This window comes from Pelophylax lessonae (genome assembly GCF_965119305.1).
Source record: "Pelophylax lessonae genome assembly, chromosome: 3".
Lineage (NCBI taxonomy): Eukaryota > Metazoa > Chordata > Amphibia > Anura > Ranidae > Pelophylax > Pelophylax lessonae.
Window position 1 is genome coordinate 435,872,913 of NC_138770.1, and position 24,328 is coordinate 435,897,240.

Sequence of the window (24,328 nt, forward strand, 5' to 3'; positions counted from 1 at the left end):
GCGCTGGAGGACCACCGCCGAGATCGAAACACGCCCCAGCAATGGAGCAGCGTCCAGTGCGGCGGCACAAACAAACTGTAGCCCCTGCACCATCTGCTCCAGCAAATCCGTCACGGCAGAGGGGAGACTTCTCCCCTCCAGGTCATGGCGTAACAGCTTTGCCCATTCCGTCAACGTTTGCGAAACCAGAGCAATGGTAAACACTGGCCTCAAGGCCGACCCTGCCAGGGAGAATATGGAACGGGACACAGATTCCGCCCTACGATCAACCGGATCCCGAAAGGACGGGGAATCCTCCAACGGGATAACAGTAGCCTTATTTAGTCTGGAAACCGGCGGATCCACCGAAGGTGGCACCGTCCATTTCTTAAGGAGGGACTCTTCAAACGGGTAGCGCCTAGCAATCTGTTTGGGCATCCCAGGGGGTCGTTTTGGACAGACCCACTCCTTTTTAAGGATATCGTCAAAGCATTTGGGAAAGGGAAACACCTTTGCCACCCTGGAGGGCTTGCGAGTGCCAAAGGCAACTTCCGTATGAGCTGCATCCGCAGGTGCAACCTCCAGTTTTAGGGTCTCCCGGACAGACACAATCCGTGCGTCCACCAGTGCCTTGTCTTGCGCTATGGCGGAGGCAAAAAGGTCATCCTTACTATCAGAGGAGACGGGGAGCGAAACAGCAGCACCAGAGGAGGAACCCGCAGCATCAGCGATTGGCTCAGGATCAGAATCTGAGGCATCAGACAAGACAGGGGTAGGCGGGGTCGCTTTTTAGCCCCCCGTCCCTGACAGGCCACCTCCTCCTGGGACACAAATGACTCCAGGACCGCCGAAAGCGCATCGATGGTGAGCGGAGAATCGGAGGGCCCTGCGGCCACCTCGAGGGGATCAGGTGGGGACACATGTGCAGCAGGGTCCATGGCAACACCAGGGGAACCCGTCAACAAAATATGACAAAATTGAAAAAAAAAATAAACTTTTTTTTTTTTTGCAAAATGTCACCCAGCGCTCCAGCGCCCCTCAATGGTCAGACAGCGTGCCTCGAGACCCCCGCAGAGAGAGAGTGACCCCCAAAAGGCTCACCACACGATGCACCAGAGTTCAACAGGACTGCTCTCAGCGTTTGTCTGCATGACAAGGAAGTCCTGTGGAGCAATCTTCCCGGGTCTAGGGAGGGGCTCCGCCCCCTCACACGCCCTCAGTAACTCCCACAGCTGCACAGCTCTGCAAACAAAACGAGCTGGGTGTGCCAAGATGGCCGCCCCCATGAGCCACATGAGGGACTCCAAACAAATGGCGGCCCCGTGCGTTGCGGTGGGAAGGGGGGTCCCCACATCCACTAACAGACGATCGATCGGCAGGTAGGCCCTGGGAAGCCAGGGAGGAAGCCCCCCGCACAACAGCCGTCCGCACTCGGGACCCCCTACGCGGCTTGCATGAACGGCGAGCCACCCCACACACACACAAACACCCCCCTCGTAGGGGGGAAGGGAGGGGGGAGAGGGACACCACGGGGGAGGGTGCACAGGGGAACAGAGGGGAACCCAGATTAATGTGGGTCCGACCGTCCCAGGGAGTGGCCCGAGTTCACCCCAGAGTCAGCCATGAGGAGCAGGGGGGAAGCATTTACTCACCATACCGGAACAGAGCGGGCGCCACTCCAGACAAAACCCCTCGCCGCCCAGTGGGGGGGGGGGTGTCGGCCAAAGGAGACGCTTGCTTGAAGATCTCACAGGAACAACTGGAGAAAAAAGCTAACTAAAAAAAGATTTATCTAAAAAAGCTTGCCAGGACCAGAGATCCCAGCAAGGAACTTAGGTCCTTACTCCTGACTAGGCAGAAAAAAAAACTGACATCCTATGCAGGGAGAGAGAGGATATACCCCCTGGGACTGCCCATAGGTGTGGCCAGAACTTTTTTCCTGCCTAGTGTCCTACTCCTGTAGGGGGCAGTATAACCCTACGGATATCAAGATATCACTCCTGCGTCTGTCAATGAGCGACAGAGAAATGCTATTTTATTTTACAAATTTTTCAGTATTTTCTTATTTATAGCGCAACAAATAAAAAACCTAGTGGTGATCAAATGCCACCAAAGGAAAGCTCTAGTGTGAAAAAAAATTTAAAAAAATTCATATGGTTAAAGTGTTGCATGACTGAATAATTGTCATTCAAAATGTGAGAGCAACTGAAAGCTGAAAATTGGCCTGGTTAGAAAGTGGGTATAAGTGACCAGTGGGCAAGTGGTTAAAACACATCTACCCACATCTATATTGCAACCTACCAGTTTATAGACGAGGTGCTGTATTCGTGTTCTTGTATGTCAGACTTTTTTCTCCTGGTGGGGGGAACTCTATTTATAGATGCAGCCACGGTTGCCACCCAGACTGGGCTTCTGCTGCCTTTTTTCATCTTCATTACATGAGTAAAAAGGGGGATGGGATTTTTTTTACAGAAAAAGGACTATTGCTTTTGCTTCCAGTTCACTTCACATGAAATGACATGTACAAAGCCATTTATGGTAAGATCAACAGGTATTTTCTGCATTTGTTAAATAAATTAAAAAGAATGCAACCATTACATATGAGAACTGGTAGGCTGAAAAAAAAATACATTTATATTCTTGGGTTTGGTTACCCCTAATGAAATAATAAAGTCCCCTAATAGATCATCCCCCCCCCTTAACCCTTTCACTCCCTGTCACAGTGCACACTATATACAGTATACAGATACATTTACTGATTACTGTATTAGTGTCACACTAACTGAAGTCACCAGCGACACTAATACAGTGATCAGTAAATGTATCTGTATACTGTGTACACTGTGACAGGGAGTAAAAGGGTTAATGGGGGGAGGGGGTGATCAGGGGGTTAAATCTTTATTAGGGGATATAGGTGCGGGTACCCTAAACCTGATAAAGATTTAACCCCCTGATCACCCCCAGTTAACCCTTTCATTGCCCTGTCACAGTGTCAGTATTCTAGTGCATGGATCTTTTTTCTGATCACTGCATTAGTTCCACAAGTGACATCAGTTAGCATTAACGTTAGTTAGCGTCAATTCAGGACAGCATCAGATGGCCTGCCACATATTTAGTAATACATTTAACCCTTTGATTGCCAGTGACACACACACACACACACTAAACACCTCCAGTACTAGTATAATGTCTGAACAGATCAATATCTAAACCCAATAGTTTACTATAGTGTTCCTAAAATGCAGTATTAGCAGGATCACCCCCGACACCTGTGTTTAGCCTCGATTCCCCCCCCCCCCCAAGAAGTGCAGAATCAGCAGATTACCGTCAATTCCACTGTCACTTCCAATACACAGTACACCAAACAGCAGGGTTAGCAGAGTCAGGCCTGACTAACTGTTACAATTTTTTGTAGCGGCTCAAATAGTCCCCCATTCATTGGCCAACCCGGATTTCATGTGGAAACAGCCGATGTTACTGCCCTTAGTTTTTATGAGCTGTTTTTCACTGAAGATCTTTACAGATCTTTACAGATCTATTGTGGACCAAAGCAATTTATATTCAAATCCCAATGATTGCAGCAAATCCAAAATTTACCCTTGCCAGAGAATTTGCATGGAAATGTATCACTGTTTACGAATGTAATACCTTTCTGGGCCCTCATCATTGGCATTACTAAAAAGAGTGAGTTGCGGTCATATTGGTCCACTGACCCAATTCATCATATGCCCTTGTTCTCTGCTGCCATGGCCAGGACTAGATACGAGCTGATCTTGCAGTTCATGCACTTCAGTGACCACGAACTCTGTCGTCCTTGGGATGACCCTGGATATGACCGGCTCCACAAAATTCAGCCCCAAATAAGCCACTTCAACCAGAAGTTTGCAGCCTTGTATACGCTCCAACAAGCTGTCTGCATTGATCCCTGATTACATTTTCTGGGCGTCTTGCTTTCAAACGGTTTCTCCCCAGCAAGCGTGCCAGATATGGGGTCAAGATGTATAAGCTCTATGACAGGGCAACAGGCTATACATGTAGTTTCTGGGTTTACGAGGGAAAAGATAGCAATGTGGAACCCTCCACCTGCCCAGACTACATAGGGAGCAGTGGCAAGATTTTTTGGGACTAGGTGTCACCCTTATTCGGAAAGGGATACCATTTATACATGGACAATTATTACACAAGCGTGCCACTTTTTAGTCACCTTTTTGATTTTGGAACTGTCGCATGTGGCACCATGTGACCTAATCGCCAGGGCTTGTGGATTCCAGACTTAGATGGGGGGAGAGAACCTGCTTGAAGTGTAATAAATTGCTTGCAGTGAAGTGGAGGGACACACGGAATGTTTTCTTTCTGTCCTCCATTCACGCAGATATGACAGTCCAAATTGCAACGGCGACTAGTGTTGTTGAGAAGCCCCTCTGTGTCCACGAATGCAACCTTAACAGGGGGGGTGGACTTCAATGACCAGATGAAGGTACCATACCTAATTGCCCATAAGGCCAGATGCTGGTACAAAAAAAGTGTCTGTATCCTTATTCCAATTGGCTTTGCTGAACGCTCATGTGCTATACAAAGCGTCAGAAAGAAGGAGATCCTTCCTAAAATTCCAGGAAGAGATCATCACAGTCCTTCTGTATCCAGAAGGTGCTGTGGCCCAAATTCACAATCCAGATGCAGTGAGCCGGCTGCATGAGAGGCATTTTCCAGATGTCTTTCCTAGTACCCCTACCCAAACAACACCCCAAAGAAGATGTTGTGTCTGTAGGAAACGTGGATCACACACTAGTAGAGTATTAGTATAGGGTACAGCACGGCACACTTTTTCACACAGGGTCTAGAAAGATGTTGGCTATCGCATGGAACTGTTTTTTTACAGTTACAAAAAAAAGTGTAAAAAAAAGTTACAAAAAAAATAAATAAATAAATAAAACCTTAAAAAAAAATAAAAAAGTCAAAACCAGTTGTCGTTTTATTGAGTTAATTTTCTGTTCTTACTCCACTTTTCTTCTCTTTCTACTTTTACTGTACTTTATAATATACTGTTATACTGTAATGTTTTATTGTTACTGTGTTTTATTATTATCCATTGTTTCCTTTGCAGGAACACCCATCAGCTGCAGCACGAATTTGTTTATTCTGACAGCAACAGCACTGTAGGAGGGGATTTCACCACCGCAGTTAAAAAAAGAGCAAATATGGTGAAGCATAGGGAAAGGTGTGGACACAAAGGGCTGATCCCCCTATTCTTCGCTATATTTTTTTTTATATACTTTTTATAGCAGAGATTTCTTCATCCACATCTATCGATGTGAATGAAGGAATCTGCTATATTCTTTTTCTTCCTTCAGCCCATGGCCTGAAGGAAAAAAAAAACCAAAAAAACATTGCAAATATGCCCATCATTAGAAGTGGGTGGATGCTGGGCATACCACACGCTTTCTGGTATTGTTTTTTACAGCCAGCGGTCAGCTTTCATGTAAAAGCAATCCTAGCAGATAATTAGCCACTAGACTGCTTTTACAAGCAGTTGGAGGGGACTCTCACTCCCCCCTTCCCAGGATTTCTCTGGCTCTCTTTTCCCACCGGGTAACCCGAGATTGCAGCCGGTGCTTCCGTCAGCTGACCATGGAGCTGACTGGAGACCATAATGGCTCCAATCATCTCTATGGCCTAATATACCGGAAGCTACGAGCATTTCATTACTTTGGTTTCGCAAGATATAAACAGCGCCATTGGGAAATTGGGAAAGTATCTTATCACACCAATCTTGGTGTGGTCAGATGCTTTAAGGGCAGAGGAGAGATCTAGAGTCCAATAGACCCCAATTGTTTGAAAAATAGAGTACCTGTCACTACTTATTGCTATCATAGGGGATATTTAAATTCCCTGTGATAACAATAAAAATGATAAAAAAAAAAAAAAGGGATCTGACACATCGTTCCTTGCCCACATCCGTTTATGCTCATGCTTACACCATGCTACACCTCCTAAATACCTGATCTTTTCCCCTTTCTCCACCTGTCTTACCCACTTCTATCCATGTTTCCCTCCATATCTCTCTTCTTCCCTACCTGGTACCCCCCATTGATGACCTATCACAGTAAGCTTTCCCTATTGGCCCCCCGAGACATTTTGCCTCCCCCCCAACTGAATTTCTCTATTTACAATGGGAGGGCCCTCCCCGTTGACCCCCACCAACAGACAAGCGTGGGTTACGCTGGGTCCCCACTATAAGCTTTGGTTCTTTACATACCTAAAGCTCAAAGGTCTTTTGTGTTTTTTTCTTTTGCTTCCTATTATAATGCTGTACTACGGACTGTTCATGTTGTAAACTTCTTGACCTTTGTATCTCACTTATCATTATGTATTTTGTGTTTGCAAAAATCTTAATAAAATGAGGTGAAGATGAAGGTGAAAATAACGGATTTTTTGTAAAATCTTACCGTAAAATTCCTTTCTCTGAGTCCTCTGACAGTCGCCACCCCTCATATAGTCTTCACCAATGGGTATTGACCTCTTATCCACAGGAGTAAGCTAGGCAGAAGATTTTGTTAAAAACACAAAAAACTTTGCATAGACACACCTACAGGGGGCTGTCCCTCTGGTCCAATACCCCCGGCTAGCCTCATTCCCAATTCAGTTTGGTAGCAAGCAGTAGATAGTCCATGAACCCCAAAAGAGGGGCGGGGGCGGCGACTGTCAGAGGACTCAGAGAAAGGAATTTTACAGTAAGATTTTACAAAAATTCAGTTTTCTCTTACGTCCTCGGACAGTCGCCGCCCCTCATATAGTCTTCACCAATGGGATGTCCCAAAGCAGTGTAGACATGAGGGGTGGGAAACGCAACCGTCTCAAGGTAACGAAGCACCCAAGGTCAGATAAAAGAACCTTATCTGAACCAGAAAGGTAACCCACTGGGTAACAGGAAAGCTCAACAGGAGCGAACAAACCCAGGAAGGTAAAATAATCAAGGGGGAAAAAACCCCCACAGGAGGGGACAGGCTAAAAACGCCATGTCTCCCCCAAAGTACTGCAGCACTCATAACTTTGCGGCCAAAGGAGGCATCTGCCGATGCCAAAAAAACATCAAGTTAGTAAACTCTGTAAAGGTGTGCAGGGACGACCAGGTCGCCGCATTGCACATCCAGGACACCGACGGCTGATGGCGAAAGGCCCTAAATGCACCCTCCGCTCAAAAGAATGCGCCGTGACAGGGAAGGGCGGAACCCGATCCCTAGGCGAATACTCCTGTACAATCGTCCGTCTGAACCAGACAGGAATGGTTGCCGCAGACGCAGCCACACCCTTCCGAAGCCCTCAGGAAGGACAAAAAAGAGAATCCGACCTTCTGAAGGATTCAGTAGACGACAGGTAACCCTGATCGCCTTGACAACATCCAAGGAATGCAAGGCAAAACTCTGTAGGATTCGCACACAGCGAAAGTAAAACAATGTCCTCATGGAGATGGACATCAGACACCACCTTCGGAAGAAGGATTGATGAGGTCGCAAGACCACCTTATCCCTATGAACCACCAGGTAGAGGGAGCGGAAAGATAGGAGCGCCAACTCCGACACACTGCAAGCAGATGTGATCGCCACCAGAAAGGCGACTATCCGTGACAAGCAGAGGAATCTCCCGGATGTTCCCAAATCGAGGACGTTGCAAAACGACAGAACCAAATTCAAGTCCCAAGGGGTTAAGGGCGCCCACCGAGGGGCCAAATGACGCACCCCTTGAATAAAGCTACGGATCAAGGAATTTGACGCCAAAGGGTGGTGGAAAGAATAGCCAGCGCGGACCACTGACCCTCAACAGTGGTCAGTGCAAGACATAGGTCCACACCGGATTGCAGGAAGGCTAACACCCTTGCCACCGAAAAGTAGTGAGGATGGAAACCCTGCGATTCGCACGAGGCGAAGCAAGCCTTCCAGGTACGATAAGAAATCTTACCGGTAGAGGCCTCCCTAGCTCTAAGCAAGGTCTGGCTTTTAACAGTCACGCCGTCAAGGCCAGCGACTGTAAAGCAGGATGGAAGAACAGCCCCTGAGACAACAGAGGGAAGGCCAGGGAGGCTCGACGACCATTTGCATGACATCCCCGTAGCAAGATTGGCGCGGCCAGTCCGGGCCCCCAGGACCACCAACCTCGGTTCCGAGACCAACCTGCGAAGGAACCGTGACAACAACTGGATCGGGGGGAAGGCATAAATCAGATGATACTGATTCCGATACACCACCAGCGCGTCCGAGGCGGCTGCCAGAGGATCGCATGTTCTTGCCACGAGCCTTCCCACCTTGTTGTTTAGAGTAGGCGCGCTATCGCGCACACAGCATCTGAAACACCACCGGGTGTAGGGACCATTCCCCCTGGTCTGGAGTCTGGAGACTCCGATAGTCGGCCTGCCAGTGTTCCATACCCAGAAAGTGAACTGCCGAAAGCGCCGAGACCCGCGTCCCAGCCCAAGGCAACATATCGGCCACTTCCCTGGCCGCCCGGGCACTTCTAGTGCCCCTTTGGTGATTGATGTATGCCACCGCAGTGGTGTTGTCTGCCTGCACCCGCACAGGGTGGCCCTGAAGACGATCCCACCAACGGAGCAAACAGAGTCTGATCGTTCTCAGTTCCAAGGCATGTATCGGTAGGGAGGATTCCTGCTCCAACCAAGTCCCCTGGGCAGACAATTTGCCCAGAATGACACCCCAGCCCGACAAGCTGGCGTCCGTGGTGAGCACCTTCCATAACAACGGCCGGAAGGATTTCCCTTCTGTCAGAGTCGGAGACTGGAGCCACCACAGAAGGTCCGCTCTGACCTGGTGACTCAAAGATATCCTCCTGCCAAGGATTGAGGATGCCCGTCCCACCTGGCTAGGATCTCCGCTTGCAGAGATCGCGTGTGGAACTGTGCAGACGGCATCGCCTCGAAGGCTGACGCCATCAATCCTAGGGACCGCATGCAGGTCCTGAGTGATGAGGATTAGTTGTCCCTGAGGGACCTGACCTCGTTCAGCAGAGTCCGGAGTATGTCCTCCGGCAGGAAAAACTCTCACAGGGGCGGAGTCCAGGACCATTCCCAGAAAAGGGAGACGAACAGAAGGGAACAATGTTGACTTCTGAAAGCTGATGGCCCACCCAAACTCCTGGAGAGTCTGAACCGTGGTTGACAGATCGCGCAACAAAGTCGAACTGGAACTCAACCTTAACCGGAGATCGTCCAGACATCCAAGGATTGCGAACCCCTGCGCCTGCAACAGGGCCAGAACAGGAGCCAAAGCTTTGAAAAACACCCTTGGAGCCGAGGCGAGACCGAAAGGCAATGCCACAAACTGATATCGCTCCTCTGCGATAGCGAATCGGAGGCACCTCTGATGACCCTCGAATACAAGGATGTGTAGACACACATCCTAGAGGTCGACTAAAAGCCAGGAATCTCCCGGGCTCAGAGAGGCCACCACCGATCCGAGGGAGTCCATACGGAATTTTTGAACCCGCACAAGCGGTTTATAAACTTTAGGTCCAGAATCGGACGCACCTTGCCCTCCTTTTAGGGCACCGTGAACAGATTTGAGTAAAAAACCCCGAAAACTTGTCCCGATGTGACACCGGGACGATCACCCCCTGGGCGAGGAGATCCTGAACCGCCCGTCGGAGATCGTGAAAACGATATGGGGTCAGTGAAGATTTGAGGGAAAGGATCTGTCTGCTGGGCGCGATCAAAATTCGATCTTGTACCCAGACTGAATGAGTTCCTGTACCCATCTGTCCTAAATGGCGCACGGGGCTGCCGTGCCATAGTGGGCGGCTATATACTTACCCGCCCAAGACTTCCTCTGGCCACCAGAGGGCTTGAAGGATTCGCCCTTGTCATGTGCCTTAAAGGCACGAAAAGGACCCCTGATTAGGTTTAAAGAAAGGGCCCCGCTTACCGCGGAAAGAAACTCATCCTTGGACACATGGGGCAGCAGAGTGCTTGCACCCCCAGTGACCCCCTTCACCAACTCGTCCAGGGAGTCCCCAAAAAGGCGATTCCCTGCATAAGGGATTTCAGACACCGTCTTCCTGGTAGCCTGGTCGGCCGACCAGCTCTACAGCCACACAAGGCGACGGATTATCACTGCGACAGCAGATAAGCATAAGACTAAAGGGGCCTCATCCAAGGCCGCATCACACAGGCATAAAACCACCTGAACAATTTTGGTCCACCATCTCCAAAGTAGCATGAGGGACGGAATCAGCCACAAGGGTGCGTCTGAGCACCTTAGTCCACTCCACCACAGCCTGAGAGACCACTACTGAGGCAAAACACTGGCTTCATCAAAGAACCTGCCACCACATAGGAGTGGCGGGCAAGAGATTCCCCCCGCCTAGCTGCCGGGTCTCTAAGCACCGGATAAGCCTCCATGGGCATCAGAGTGGCCTTGTGTAATCTGGATACCGTGTGGTCCACCTTAGGGGCCACAATCCAGTGTGAATCCGATGGAGACGCAAAGGGACAACGGTACAGAAACCGCTTAGGTACCACAAAGTTGCGATTCAGATTGCGCCACTGTTCGTTTACCATTTCATGAAATTCGGTGTGACAGGGAAAAACCTGAACCGATTTCTGGGTTCTGCGGGTCCCACAAGACGACCGCTTACCCTGCTGGTGGGGCTCATCCTCCAAATGCAGCGTTTCTTTTACAGAACTATGAGCGCAGCCATAGCAGCGCGATCAGAGGCCCACTGGCGGGTGAAACTTCCCCCTCCTCCACGTCCCCCTCTCCGACTGATAGGACTGAGACCCCTCAGGGGGTATACATGACCGTGACAACCATATCAGAATCTGAATCAGAAGAAGGCGAAGGCCTGGGCCTTTTTCTATAAGTCCGCTCAGACATCAGCAGATCCACCTTTGACGCTAAAGTCGCAAGTGCAGCGCTAAGAGAGTTCTGCTCAGAGGACCCAGGCGTAGCTGAATCCTCCACCAGAGCTGGGGGAATCTGCTGTCCTGGGAATCCATTGTAAAGCGATTGAAAGAAATTAAAAGCGTTGGCCCTTTAAGTAGCAACCGATGCGGAACGCACCGCGAGGCGCCGCAAAAGGAATGGAAAACAGTGCTACAATCAAACAGCAGGCAAGTGACTGCCAGCATGAAAAAACGTCCCAGGAGAAGCTAAAAAGACCCCCAGAAGAGCATACATACAGTCTCCACGCTTGCTGGAACGATCTGCCGTCTGAGGGAAGGAAGTGATGTCATCTGCTAGAGGACACAGACTAAGGGGAAATGGCTGCCCATGCAATGTAATGAGGAGGATCCGGGAAGATGGCCGCCGGACACATGTAAGGAGGACCGTGCCACATCCAAGATGGCGCCGAAAGGGCGCGATTTTGCTGCAGGGAGGAGTGATGTAGCCCATACATGAGGCTGAATAGCATGCCCACCCTAAAAATGGCGGCCCCGCGATTTTTGTGCAGCGGGCCGCACGCACATGTCTGGAATCCCAAAAGTACAAAGGAACATACATAGGGGAGAGGGACCCCCCCGCGACCCCCCCCCCCCCCACAGCGCGGCAAAACCGCCATAGTGCCCACAGGGACAGGGAGAGACCGGGAAGCACACCAACAGACATGAGGGGAATACACAGACACCAAATAACAGACTGTCATCCCCAACACAGCGGCCCCACAGACACCCCACAAGTAGAGGGGTTACTCACCGACCAGCGATAGCGTGGGAGCCGCCGTGAGACGGGAAGCCTCCCACCCCGGGTGGTGGGGGAACCGTCAGCCTAACAGGACGCTAGCTACACGCGGCGTACCATAGTAGAGCCATCCTAGCAAAGAAGCCACATTCGCGGGAAGTGTCCCTGAGGACAGGGACAGGTCATTTGCGAGGCTGCTAAACGCTCAATAGCGGGCTGGGATTCCGTAAGGCTCTAGTACAACCAGTCCGATTCCCAGCTCCGCAAACGCTGTAGTCTTCCGAAGTCTGACTAACTAAGCGCAGGAACAAATAAAAAGCTATTAGGGCAAAGATAAAACACACTTAGCAGAAAATAAAATGTAATAAAACAGAGAAAAAGGCTGAGACTGTAGCCCCAGCACAGGGAAGCCTGCCTACTCCTATCTAGGCAAAAGACAAACTGAATTGGAAATGAGGCTAGCCGGGGGTATTGGACAAGAGGGACAGCCCCCTGTAGGTGTGTCTATGCAAAGTTTTGTGTTTTTAAAAAAATCTTCTGCCTAGCATACTCCTGTGAATAAGAGGTCAATACCCATTGGTGAAGACTATGAGGGGTGGCGACTTTCAGAGGACGTAAGAGAAAAAATAAAGCAAAATAAATAATAATTTAAAAAAATGTAGGCACCCCTGTCCCCCCGTGTTTGTGCGCAAAGGTGAACGCAAGCATCGGTCTGGAGTAATATGTAAACAGCAATTGTCCTTTTCTCTTTCGTTCATTGACAGACATAGCTCCATATCTTCTTTGACCCTTGGGTTATGCTGCTCTCCATAGGAGTAGGGCACTAGGCGGAAAATAATTGACTATACCTATAGGGCAGTCCTAGGGGGTATGCCCCCACTTCCAGCTATAGGACTTCAGTTTTCTAACAAGCAGTGTCAGAAGAATACATAAGCCAACTCAACACAGGGGTGGGTGCTGTGTCCGTGAACGAACATCATAGTAAAGGATTTTATGGTAAGACAAAAATCCAGTTTTCTTTTTCGTTGACACAGCTCCATGTCTTCTTTGACCCTTGGGATGTCCCAAAGCTGTGTCAACATGAGGGGTTGGAAAAAACACAGCAAAGACATACTTCCCAAAAAGGCTAAACGGAGCCAACCAGGTAAACCAGGAGCTCAAACAGGAACAGCTGGAGCTCACCTACCAAAAAAAATACACCCTCAAGAGGCTTAAGCCTCTGCAACAGCAGCCTGCACAGACGAACAGGTGGCCGTGTTGCAAACCTGGACCACTGACACCTGATGACGGAAAGCCCAGGAGGCACTAAGCGCCCCTGTAGAATGTGCCTTAACAGGGAAGAAGGAACCTGACCCTAATGGAATAGACCCGCACCCCCGTCTGCCTTATCCATCTGGAAATGGTTGTAGCAGATGCGGCCTGCTCCTTACGAGACCCATCCGTAAGAACAAACAAGGAATCTGATTTCCGAATCGACTCAGTCGCTGCCAAGTACACCCTGACTGTCCGAACTACATCCAAGGAATGTAAGGCAATCTCTTTAGGATGCTTAGGCTTAGGACACAAGGAAGGCAACACAATGTCTTCATTTAAGTGGAAACCCGGGATGACCTTAGGAAGGAACGACTGGCAGGGACGTAGCACCACTTTGTCCCTGTGAACCACCAGGTAAGACAACTCTAACACCCTGCATGCAGAAGAAAATGCCAACAAGAAGGTCACTTTCAGTGACAAAGTAGGCAGGGGAAGTTCATGAATATTTTCAGAAAGGTGGTTTTTGAAGAACCACCAGAACCAGAATGAGGTCCCACAGAGGCACCAGGGATCTTACCGGAGGAGCCAGGTGGCGTACCCCCTTAACGAAAGTGTGAACCAAGGAATTTGTGGCCAACGGGCGTTGGAAGAAGATTACCAAATCAGAAATCTGGCCCTTGATGGTGCCCAGGGCCAAACGCTGATCTACACCTCTTTGAAGAAACTCCAGTATATGGGACACTGAAAAGGAAAGGGGGAAACGCCCCGAAACTCACACTAAGTAATGTATGCCCTCCTGACTCTATGATAAATCTTCCTAGAAGTAGATTTCCTTCCCTCTGTCCCTCAGTAACTGTCTTTCAATAGCCATGCCGGTAAAGCCAGCGACTACAGCAGAATGGAAGATTGGTCCCTGAGGCAAAACATCTTCCATGAGAGGGATTCTCCAAGGGGCATCGGTTACCAGCCTTACTAGGCCTGCGTACAAAAACCGGGGAGGCCAGTCTGGGGCTACCAGAATGACTGGAATCCCTTCTGCCTCGATTCTGTGCAGAAGTCTCGGCAGACATTGTAGTGGCAGAAAGGCATACATTTGCCGATACCGACCCCAAGGGGCCACCAGAGCGTCCAAAGCATCTGCCAGAGGATCCCGAGACCTTGCCACCAACCTCTGAACCTTCCGGTCAAGACGAGAGGCCAAAAAGGTCCACATCGAGAGTCCCCCACTGGAGAAACAGTTGTTGAAACACCTCCGGGTGAAGAGACCATTCGCCTAGATCCAGCGCCTGCGGTAGTCCGCCTGACAATTTTACACCCCTGGAATGTGCACAGCAGAGAGGGCTGGAACAAAGCGTTCTGCCCACCTTAGAATGCCGGCCACTTCTCTGGCCGCTAGGGCGTTTTTGGTGCCTCATTGGTGATTGACATATGCCACAGCCATGGCGTTGTCCAATTGAATCCTTACCGGGTGCCCCCGAAGACGATTCATCCACAGAAACAGGCAAAGCCTGATCGCCCGAATCTCCAGGACATTGATTGGCAACCTGGACTCCTTCTGAGTCCAAGCCACCTGAGCTGGATCTGTGCCCAAGATTCCTCCCCACCCGGACAGGCTGGCATCTGACAGGCTGAGGCGAGACCAAAGGGTAACGCCACAAATTGATAGTGCTCCTCGTCCACGGCAAAGAGAAGAAAACGCTGGTGCCCAACATATATTGGGATATGAAGGTAAGCGTCCTTGATGTCGATAGAGGCCAGAAAATCCCCTTGATGAAGGATGAAGGTATGTCACTACCGTGCGACTGGACTCCATCTGAAAATTTCTGAACCCACACAAAGCGGTTCAGGGTTTTGGAGTCCAAGATTGGACGGACCTCGCCTTCTTTCCTGGGAACAGTAAATAGGTTTGAATAAAACCCCCTGAAAACTTTCTGACTCTGGAACTGGTAAAATGACTGTACCACTCCAAGAAGGCCTTGCAGACGATCAGAGGACAAACGCAAGTTGGAAGGGAAAAACCTTTCCGGAGGCAAGGACCGAAACTCGATCTTGTAACCAAGCTGAATCAACTCGTGGACCCATTTGTCTTGAAAGAAAGAGGTCCACGGGTCTGGAAAGAAGCAAAGACATCCCCCTACCGCAGGTACGAGCGAGGGCTCCCCTTCATGCAGAGGTAGACTTGTCTGCGGGACCAGCGGAACCCGCTTTTGACTTACCAGACCAGGATCTCTTGGAACCTCCCACAAAGTTACGGGCGGATTTGGATCCCTTGTCCCGCAGGACGAAAGGGCCGTTTGAAGAAAGAACCACACTTGCGACGAGGCTCTTTGCTCTTGGTGACCTGTGGAAGCAGAGTACTCTTACCTCCCGTAAGACCTTTCGTGATCTCTTCCATAGAAGCTCCGAACAAGAGGTCTCCTACAAAGGGGAGATCGGTCAGCACTCTTTTGGAAGCCTGGTCTGCAGACCAGCATTTCAGCCAAATCATGCGGCGAAGAGTCACAGCTGTCACAGGAACTCTGCAGGCTAAAGGGAGAGGCATCCAGAGAGGCATCACAGATATACTGTAACCCCTGTACCATTGGATCTGCCAGCTCCGCCAGCTCAGGAGGATGCTGACCCCCTTCCAAATCCAGGTGAAGAAACGTAGCCCATTCCATTAAGGTCTGGGAGAACAAGGTTTTGGCATTCCCTGGCCTCAAAATTGAACCGGCCACAGTAAAAATGTATCAGACCAGGGACTCAGCTTTATTGTCCACCAGATCTTTAAAGGATGGAGAGTCCTCCACCCGCAATAGTGTGGCTTTATTTAACCTAGAAACCTGAGAATCCACCACCAGTGGAACTGTTAGTTTCTTTTAGGGGACTCTTCAAAAGGATACCTCCTAGCGAAATGCTTAGGTATCCCGGTCATGAGTTTTGGGGAACCCCACTGACTTGCCACTATATCATCAAAATTGGCGGGAAAGGGAAACCTTGGTCGTCTTGGAAGATTTGCGGGTACAAAACTGCACCGGCGCAGCCAACACAGCGTTAGCTGTGTCCTCCAATTTTAAAGTTTCCCGCACTGATACAATCAGTGCCTCCAACAAGTGCCTTTTCATGCGTGGCCGTAGTGTAAGAGGATTCATCTTTACCGTCGAAGCATTCAGGGTCCGTGGAGGCAGACCCAACAGGGTGACTCGTATCCATGGCAGCCAAATCAACCTCACAATCTGAGAAGGGAGAGAATGCAGGTGAAGGAAGGGGCACTTTTTGCTGGACCTCTTTTGAAGGGCCATATGAACTTTGGACACCAGTGACTGCAGGACTGCCGTCATGGCCGCCAGGGCCCCCGCAGCTTCTGATAGTGGGTCAGGTGGTGACACATGCTCCAGGGACTCCGAAGTTAATCTGGGGACTGCCAGCAAAATCTGAAAACTATCGCTGCAAAACACCCCCCCCCCCCACCGCTGTACTAGTTGCACCACAGGTCCCAGCGCACCAAAAATACCACTGCTATAGCAGAAAGAGGGAGCGTGCCCATCCACAGGGACTCACCACCACCAACTCAGGAGGGACACAAAGCGCCAAACTGCAAGCTGTGCAGTGATCAGAGGAAAAGGAAGCGCAGACACTGCCACTAAAGGCCCACCGCCGAATCACCGCTTCACAGTCTTCCAAAAAATGGCCAACACATTAGAATCAAACTTTTAAAACATGGCCGCTGAGCTACACAAACATGGCCGTCGATACCATTAGAAACCATCCACGGCAAAATAGGGGAGTCCGCTTGGACCCCACAGGACCACTAGGTACATGCAGCCAGCAAGGGGGGGCACTGGCAGGCACTCCCCACCAGGGCCATCACTCCAGAATTTTTGCAGACTGGTCAGCTGGCGTCGCGCCCCCTCCCCCCTGGCCCCATCACCGCTGAACACCCCAATACATGTAAATGGTATGGCCACCATGGGGGACTGAGGGGGGAACTGGGTGAAAGAGACTGGGCAGGGGGGGATCCCAATAATGGGGAGCGGCGCCGTTGGGAAGGAAGGACACAATTGGGGGCCTAACAACCCAGGGAGGGGCCCGCGTCCACCCCGAGGATTCACCCGAGGGAAGGGGGGACACTACACCGGGCAGAACACCGCACCATCTTGGAATGGGGGTGCTGCGGACCAGAGGTCCGCTGCGACTTAGGTCGTGACTCAGGTCGTGACCAGGTTTACGCGTCCTCGCGAGACGTTTAACTTGCCTGCCAGCCCCCGTGCAGTGGGGCTATGTCGCGGCCGACCTGGCGCGGAGCTGCAGTCAGGTCGCGCTTGCTGGCCGGACTGGGAAGACCGTAAGGATCTAGGATATCCAATGCGTCACACAGTCCAGCAGTTGATTGTAGTTCTCACTGGAACAGACTTGATTGTAGTTCAGAAAACCTTTCCGTTTAAAAAAGAAAAAATGCTAGAACCAAAGATCCCAGCAAGGAACTAGGTCCCTACACCTGACTAGGCAGAAAAAAACTGAAGTCCTAAAAAATTGCACCACCCACCATTTTGTTCTGTAGGGCCTCTCCTTTTTAAAAAAAAATTATATATAATGTTTGGGAGTTCAAAGTAATTTTCTAGTAAAAAAAAAAAAAAAATTTTCATGTAAACAAAAAGTGTCTGCCAGAAAAGGCTTGGTCTTCAAGTGGTTAGAAGAGTGGGTGATGTGTGGCATAAGCTTCTAATATTGGGCATAAAATGCCAGGACAGTTCAAACACCCCACAAATGACCCCTTTTTGGAAAGTAGATACCCCAAGCTATTTGCTGAGAGGCATGTTGAGTCCACGGGATATTTTATATTTTGCCACAAGTTTCAGGAAAATGACAATTCCTTTTTTTTTTTACACAAAGTTGTCACTAAACTATATATTGCTCATACATGCCATGGGTATATGTGGAATGACACCTCAAAATACACTCTGCTGCTTCTCCTGAGTACAGGGATACCACATGTGTGAGACCTTTTCAGAGCCTAGCTGTGTACGTGACCCCGAAAACCAATCACTGGCTTCAGGTTTTCTAAGGGCATAAATTGCTTATTTTACTTCCTCACTACCCATCACAGTTCCGGAGGCCCTGAAATGTCAAGATAGCATAACCCCCCCCCCCAAATAATCCCATTTTGGAAAGTAAACAAAGCAAGCTATTTGCTGAGAGGCATGTTGAGTCCATGGAATATTTAATATTTTGCCACAAGTATCAGGAAAATGCCAAAAATTTTGTTTTTTTTTATATATACACAAAGTTGTCACTTAAATTATATATTGCTCAAACATGCAATGGCTAGATGTTAAATGACATAAAAAAATACATTCTGCTGCTTCTCCTGAGTATAGGGATACCACATGTGTGAGACTTTTTGGCAGTCTAGCCGCACACAGGACCCTGAAAACCAATCACTACGGGCGAAAATTGTTGATTTCACTCCTTACCACAGTTTCAGAGGCCATGAAATGCTAAGGTAGGAAAAAACTCCCCCAAATGTACCCTTTTTGGAGAGTAGACAACCCAAGGTATTTGTAAGAAGCATGGCAAGTATTTTGCAGCTCTCATTTGTTTTGGAAAATGAAGAAAGAAAAGGAAAATGTATTTTAATTTTTTTTTTTAATTTTCAAAACTTCGTGACAAAAAGCGAGATCTGCAAAATACTCAAAATGTCTCTCAGCAAATAGCTTAGGGTGTCTACTTTCCGAAAAGGTCATTTTGGGGGGTTTGTGCTGTCTTGGCATTTCATGTCTTCTGAAACTGTGGTAGGTAGTGAGGAGTTTGTGTACAGTGTAGCATGACCACGCAATTGTCATTCAAAGTGTGACCGCGCTAAAAGCTAAAACCTTCATTCCTAAATAGTGCTATTTTTTTTTTATATACATAATAAAACCTAAAATAAAAAAGGAAAAAAAAAAAAAAACTTACAGTATATAGGATAACCATCTCTGTTTGCACATGCTGCAGCCAGTATTCTCCCATCATAGGAGAAACACAGGAAGGAACATCCCATTTGTCCACCACGCAAAGACAAAAACTGTCTGTTTGGAATGTGACATGCCTACAAGGACAAGATAGTTATATATATTATAGAAGCATGTAACTTTCTGCTTGTATGCTACTAAATAAAGCCTTATGAAAACGCACAATATATGTTAAAAAAATAAAATACATAAAAGGCTGAGAAAAAAACAAAAAACCGCACAGACTACTTCCATGAAAGTATTTACAGATTCTTAGAACCATGGCCTCCACTTAATAAAACGTGCTGCAGCACATTTACTGTTTATGTGCTTCTGCACTTATAGTTTTCTCGTAGGGTCAGTTCACACCAGAACGCAGTGTGGGAAACTGCACTTGCAATCTGCAGCAAGTGTCAGAGCAATGCTAACATCACCCCAAACGTAGTGGGTTTGCCTGCACCGATTTGCATGGTAATATGCGATTCAGTTGCTCTGCGTTATGTAAAAGTAGTTCATGCACAACTTACTGCGGTCTGGCAAGATTTTCAAATCGCACTTCACCCAAGTCACATGTGAATCGCACAGCAATGTGCAGCGTGTTCCTGTGTAATTCATGGTGTGAACCAGCCCTGCAAAGTCTCACAAACCACAAGAAAACTAAGAAGGGGGCGCACCGACCTAATGCATTATCCAAAAAAGCTTTAATTGTATGAAATAAAAGGGAAGTAGTATACTCACAATGTTACAAATGTATAAAAGTTCATCACATAGTGCAATAAAGTCCTTGCAGAAATACGAACTTGACAGTTATTCCATAGTCCAACAATCGGCAAGTGAGGCGATGAAAAATCCTATCCAGCACAGAGAACAGGGTCACACCAAGAGCCCCGGCCCCTGTACTTCCGATCGGGACCTGGAACTCCTGATTCCAGGTCACCTGATCGCCATGGTAGCCTCTGATTGGCTACCACAGTGATCAGTCATGTTTCTCTCTCTCTGTGAATGGGGAGGAAAGATACAATGTACCTTTCTCTGTCCTTGCAGAAAGAAAAAAAACAAGTGTGATTGTGTGTGTAAAAAATAAATAAATAATAAAAAAAGAAAGAAAAAAATACCCAGATCAAGGTTTGATCTAGGTCAGTGCCAGGGTTAGTGTTTGGGTTAGGGGAAAAAGGTCAGGGTCAGTATATTTTAGGGGCATTTTTTTTTTTCTTTTTAAATTAGCATCAGTGTCGGCATGCGCAAAGCTGCTGCAGCAGGACTTCCTAGCGTGAACTTCGCATCTCTCGAGACCTGACAGCTTCGCAGCCGCGAATCTCCTCCCCGCTAGAATACACCCACCGGCTCCTTACACAGCCGAGAACGAGCGGAGTCATCCGCGATGGTTTATAAAATCAAGCCAAAATCCATTCGGGATGTCCTGGTCAGGGCATCATCTAAGATGGCGGAGCCTTCATCGGCCGGTCACTGCATGAGCGCCTCATACACACCTAACACAACCAGGAGCCCTGGAACATTAAGCGGGGCGAGTGAGTCTGACTCTGAATACGACACTATCCCCCCAACCCTAAAGGATATAGGTTCCCAACTGGATATCCACCATCACTTTGAACGAATGCTGACTAAAGCCCTGAAGGCTACCTCAGATGCCATAACTGACAAATTACCCTGCGAAATCCACGATGTAGGACGCCGCACCTTACTATTAGAACCGCAAACTGAAGACCTGGACCTCATCATGGGTAACCACTCAGAAGAACTAGAGACCCTCTGTGAAGAGAATTTAACTTTCAGAATCGATTGGAGGATTTTGAGAACAGGGCCAGACATTCAAATCTCTGCATAATCAGTTTATTCACAATATTTACATTTTGTGATTTCAGTGGTCACTATACTTCACACAATTTCATACATTTATATTTTTGTGCCGTTTACTTGGCATTTGGTATATATACTTTTTAGGTATATTCACATATTCACTTTAATACATTGAGATAGGTGTATTGCACAATATTGAAGCGTATTTTTTGTTTACATATATGCTTGGTCTTGTCTCACTGTAAAGCTGCTGCTTTTTAATTTCTGATTTAGCGCGGTTATACATTTTTTACTTATAATCATAATTCCCTTAGACAATTGTGGACCTTCAATCCACTATAACAGCTCTCTTCAAAGAACTTGCCCCTTCAATTCCCATAGAGAGGCTTGAGATGGACAAAATTTACAGATCTGTAGCTCCAAAACCTGATGATGACCCTCATCCTGATATAGTGGTGAAACTCCACTTCTTACGCACTAAGGAACAATGAATGCAAACTTCCCGGAGTAAGGAATCCCTGGTCTTCCAAGAGAACCACTACCAGATCTTTCAAGATCTTTCCCAACTTACCCTCAACAAGAGAAAAGGCATGAAACCCCATTTGCTCGTTCTCCAACAGCGTCACATCCCCTAGCGCTGGCACTTTCCATCTGTAGTTAGATTTTCCAACAAAGGTTCCCCGTACAGCTGCAAATCCACTGAAGACCTTCAAGCAAAGCTCCTTGACCTGAACCTCATCTTTGGTGGAGTGATCGCTGAGAGTTTTTGACACTGAGCAGCCTCATGCTCCCCCAAGAAACGTTATTCCTCACCAACCCGGAAATCCTCATCCAACACCAATAAGAGGGGCCCTAATGTCTCTTGAACACCAGCACCCAAACTCGAAGATTCCATGGACTGACCTGCCTGACCTGAATCCCCGTTACCTTCTATCATGGTGTGCTAGGCGTTCACCTCCACCTTGCCCTTCGGGTGTTATTGGAGTTGACATTTTTTGAACTATTAATACTCTTACTAAACTCTCAATCCATACCGAGATGGACACCACCATCCTCCTCTTAAATCAGCTAACGTAACTAACCCCGCCGCCCCCCCCCCCACTTTTTTTTCTTATATACCCCCATCCTCTGCCCTTTATGCTTACGTTACAGTCAGTTATGCCTTAAACTGATTTTTAGGGATAGTGTTCTACAGGTGCCTTACTCATCATAGTTCCTCACTTACTCACACAAAAAAGTTCTCCTTTGCTTAGAAACCTTATTCCTAATACCTCTAATAGATGCCTTGAGGTCCCGATCCCCTTGTTAATAGTGGACTTTGTGGGGCCTGGCTCACCCCACCATCTTTACTTGGTGGGGAGTCTCACACCAAACCATGCTATTCTAACCATTTTACTAGTACAAACTGTTACTATTGGATTATACATATGCCTATTAATATTGTTATACCCCAGTTATTTCTCTTCAAAGATTTTCTCCACTAACTTACCAGACCAGATGTACTCCTACTGAACTTAATGGTGGAAAGTTAGACTTGACACATATTCTACGGTCTAGACCTTCTGCATGCTATACCCTGGAGAGTGTAAGCCTCAGTTTTTTCCATGCCTCGCAGGAGCCCATTAATAGTTTGCTAAGGCACCTGTAACCGATATAGTGTTGAGATTCGTTATACACCCATCTTATCATTTATAGTTCTTTCACTTTTTGTAGGCTGTTGCCGTCTCAGAGACAGTCCCCTGCACCCTCACCTGAGCCTCGATTTCCTTAATTTTTGGGACAATCTCTGGATCACCTTTTTTGTCCTCTGGTTGTGTAGAAGCCGCTACACCCATCGGACAACAGTCACTTTACATCACATTCACCCTTAGCTCCCAACTTTCTTCCCCCGACTCCTTTTTTTCCTTACTCTACCCCCCCCCCTCTATCTTATCGCCCCTTCCCCCCTCCCCTCACCCCTAGAGAGGCACCTCTGGTCACAGATAAACCAAACAATCTGATCCCTTCTAGCCCTTCCTAACCCTGATCATGGCCTCTCTTAACGTCCTCAAACTCAATGTGCAAGGCCTCAACTTCCTCTCTAAACATTCTAAAGCATTCCATTCCTTTTCATCACACTCTGCCCATGTGGTTTGTTTACAGGAGACCCACTTCTCCATATATTCAACACCCAAATATTTTACTTGTCAGTACCCACAAGTTTACACAGCCTCAGCATCTACTAAACAAAGGGGCGTTCTGATTGCATTCCACCATACTACTACCTTCACTCTCCTGACAGAAATCAGAGACCCAGAAGGTTGTTACCTTATACTCACTGGTTACCTTTCAGATAGCAAAGTCACAGCAGTCTCCTACTATGCCCCCAACAAAAACCCTCTGTCATTTTTTTCCCATTTGCTAACTGTTATCGTCTCCCACAAACAGGGAATGCTTCTACTCTGCTGTGACTCAAATCAGACCATTTATCCCTTTCTGGATAAATCCCCGGCCCAGTCTACCTCATATCATCATTCCTTTCAACAGCTACTAAACCAACATTCTCTGCTTGACTCCTGGCGAGAACAGAACCCAGTCAGACGACAATATACCAACTGCTCCAACCCATACAAGTTCTCCCACATCGATCAAATCCTCATCAACATCAGTACCTCTCCTCTCCTCCTTACCTCCAACATAATTCCCTGTTCCTGGTCTAATCATAATGCGGTCGTCACCTCTTTCTCTTCCTTGGTCCTCCGTCCTAACTCCTGATCCTGGACCATCAACGATAGTCTGCTAGCTAACCCATTCCTATGACTAGAAATTGAGTGCGCTATTAACCACTTGCCTACTTTGCACTTAAACCCCCTTCCCATCCAGACCAATTTTTAGCTTTCAGTGCTCTCACACTTTGAATGACAATTGCGCGGTCATGCAACACTCAACCCATATAAATTTTTCGTCCTTCTTTTCATAGAAATAGAGCTTTCTTTTGATGGTATTTATTCACCGCTGGGCTTTTTATTTTGTGCGGCTATAAATGAAAAAAACCGCAAATTTAAAAAAAAAACATTTTTTTTTAGTTTCTGTTATAAAATTTTGCAAATTAGTAATTTTTCTTCATAAATTTTGGCCAAAATGTATACTTCTACATATCTTTGGTAAAAATAACCCAAATAAGTGTACATTATTTGGTCTGCGTGAAAGTTAGAGAGTCTACAAGTTATGGTGCTAATCATTGAAAATTGATCACGCCTAATGTACTGACAGCCTATCTCACTTCTTGAGACCCTAACAAGCCAGGAAAGTACAAATGACCCCCAAATGACCCCTTTTTGGAAAGTAGACATTCCAATGTATTTAATAAGAGGCATGGTGAGTTTTTTGAAGTTGTCATTTTTTCCCACAATTCTTTGCAAAATTAATTTTTTTTTTTTTTTTTTTTTTACAAAATTGTCATATTCAACAGGTTATTTCTCTCACATGGCATATGCATACTTACAACTACACCCCAAAACACATTCTGCTACTCCTCCTGAGTATGGCGATACCACATGTGTGAGACTTTTTTACAGCCTGGCCACATACAGAGGTCCAACATTGAAGTAGCACCTCCAGGCGTTCTCGGAGCATAAAATACAC

General features: G+C 47.7%; 1 protein-coding gene across 1 annotated transcript in view; it reads right to left on the reverse strand.

Annotated features, from left to right (window-relative positions):
- AHI1 (Abelson helper integration site 1) overlaps positions 1-24,328 on the reverse strand; it is a gene marked incomplete at its 5' end in the record, with an annotated part of 647,577 nt that overhangs the window by 435,309 nt on the left and 187,940 nt on the right. Inside the window, 1 exon segment of the mRNA XM_082249437.1 lies at positions 18,852-18,984. Coding sequence (XP_082105563.1) covers positions 18,852-18,984 — 133 coding nt within the window.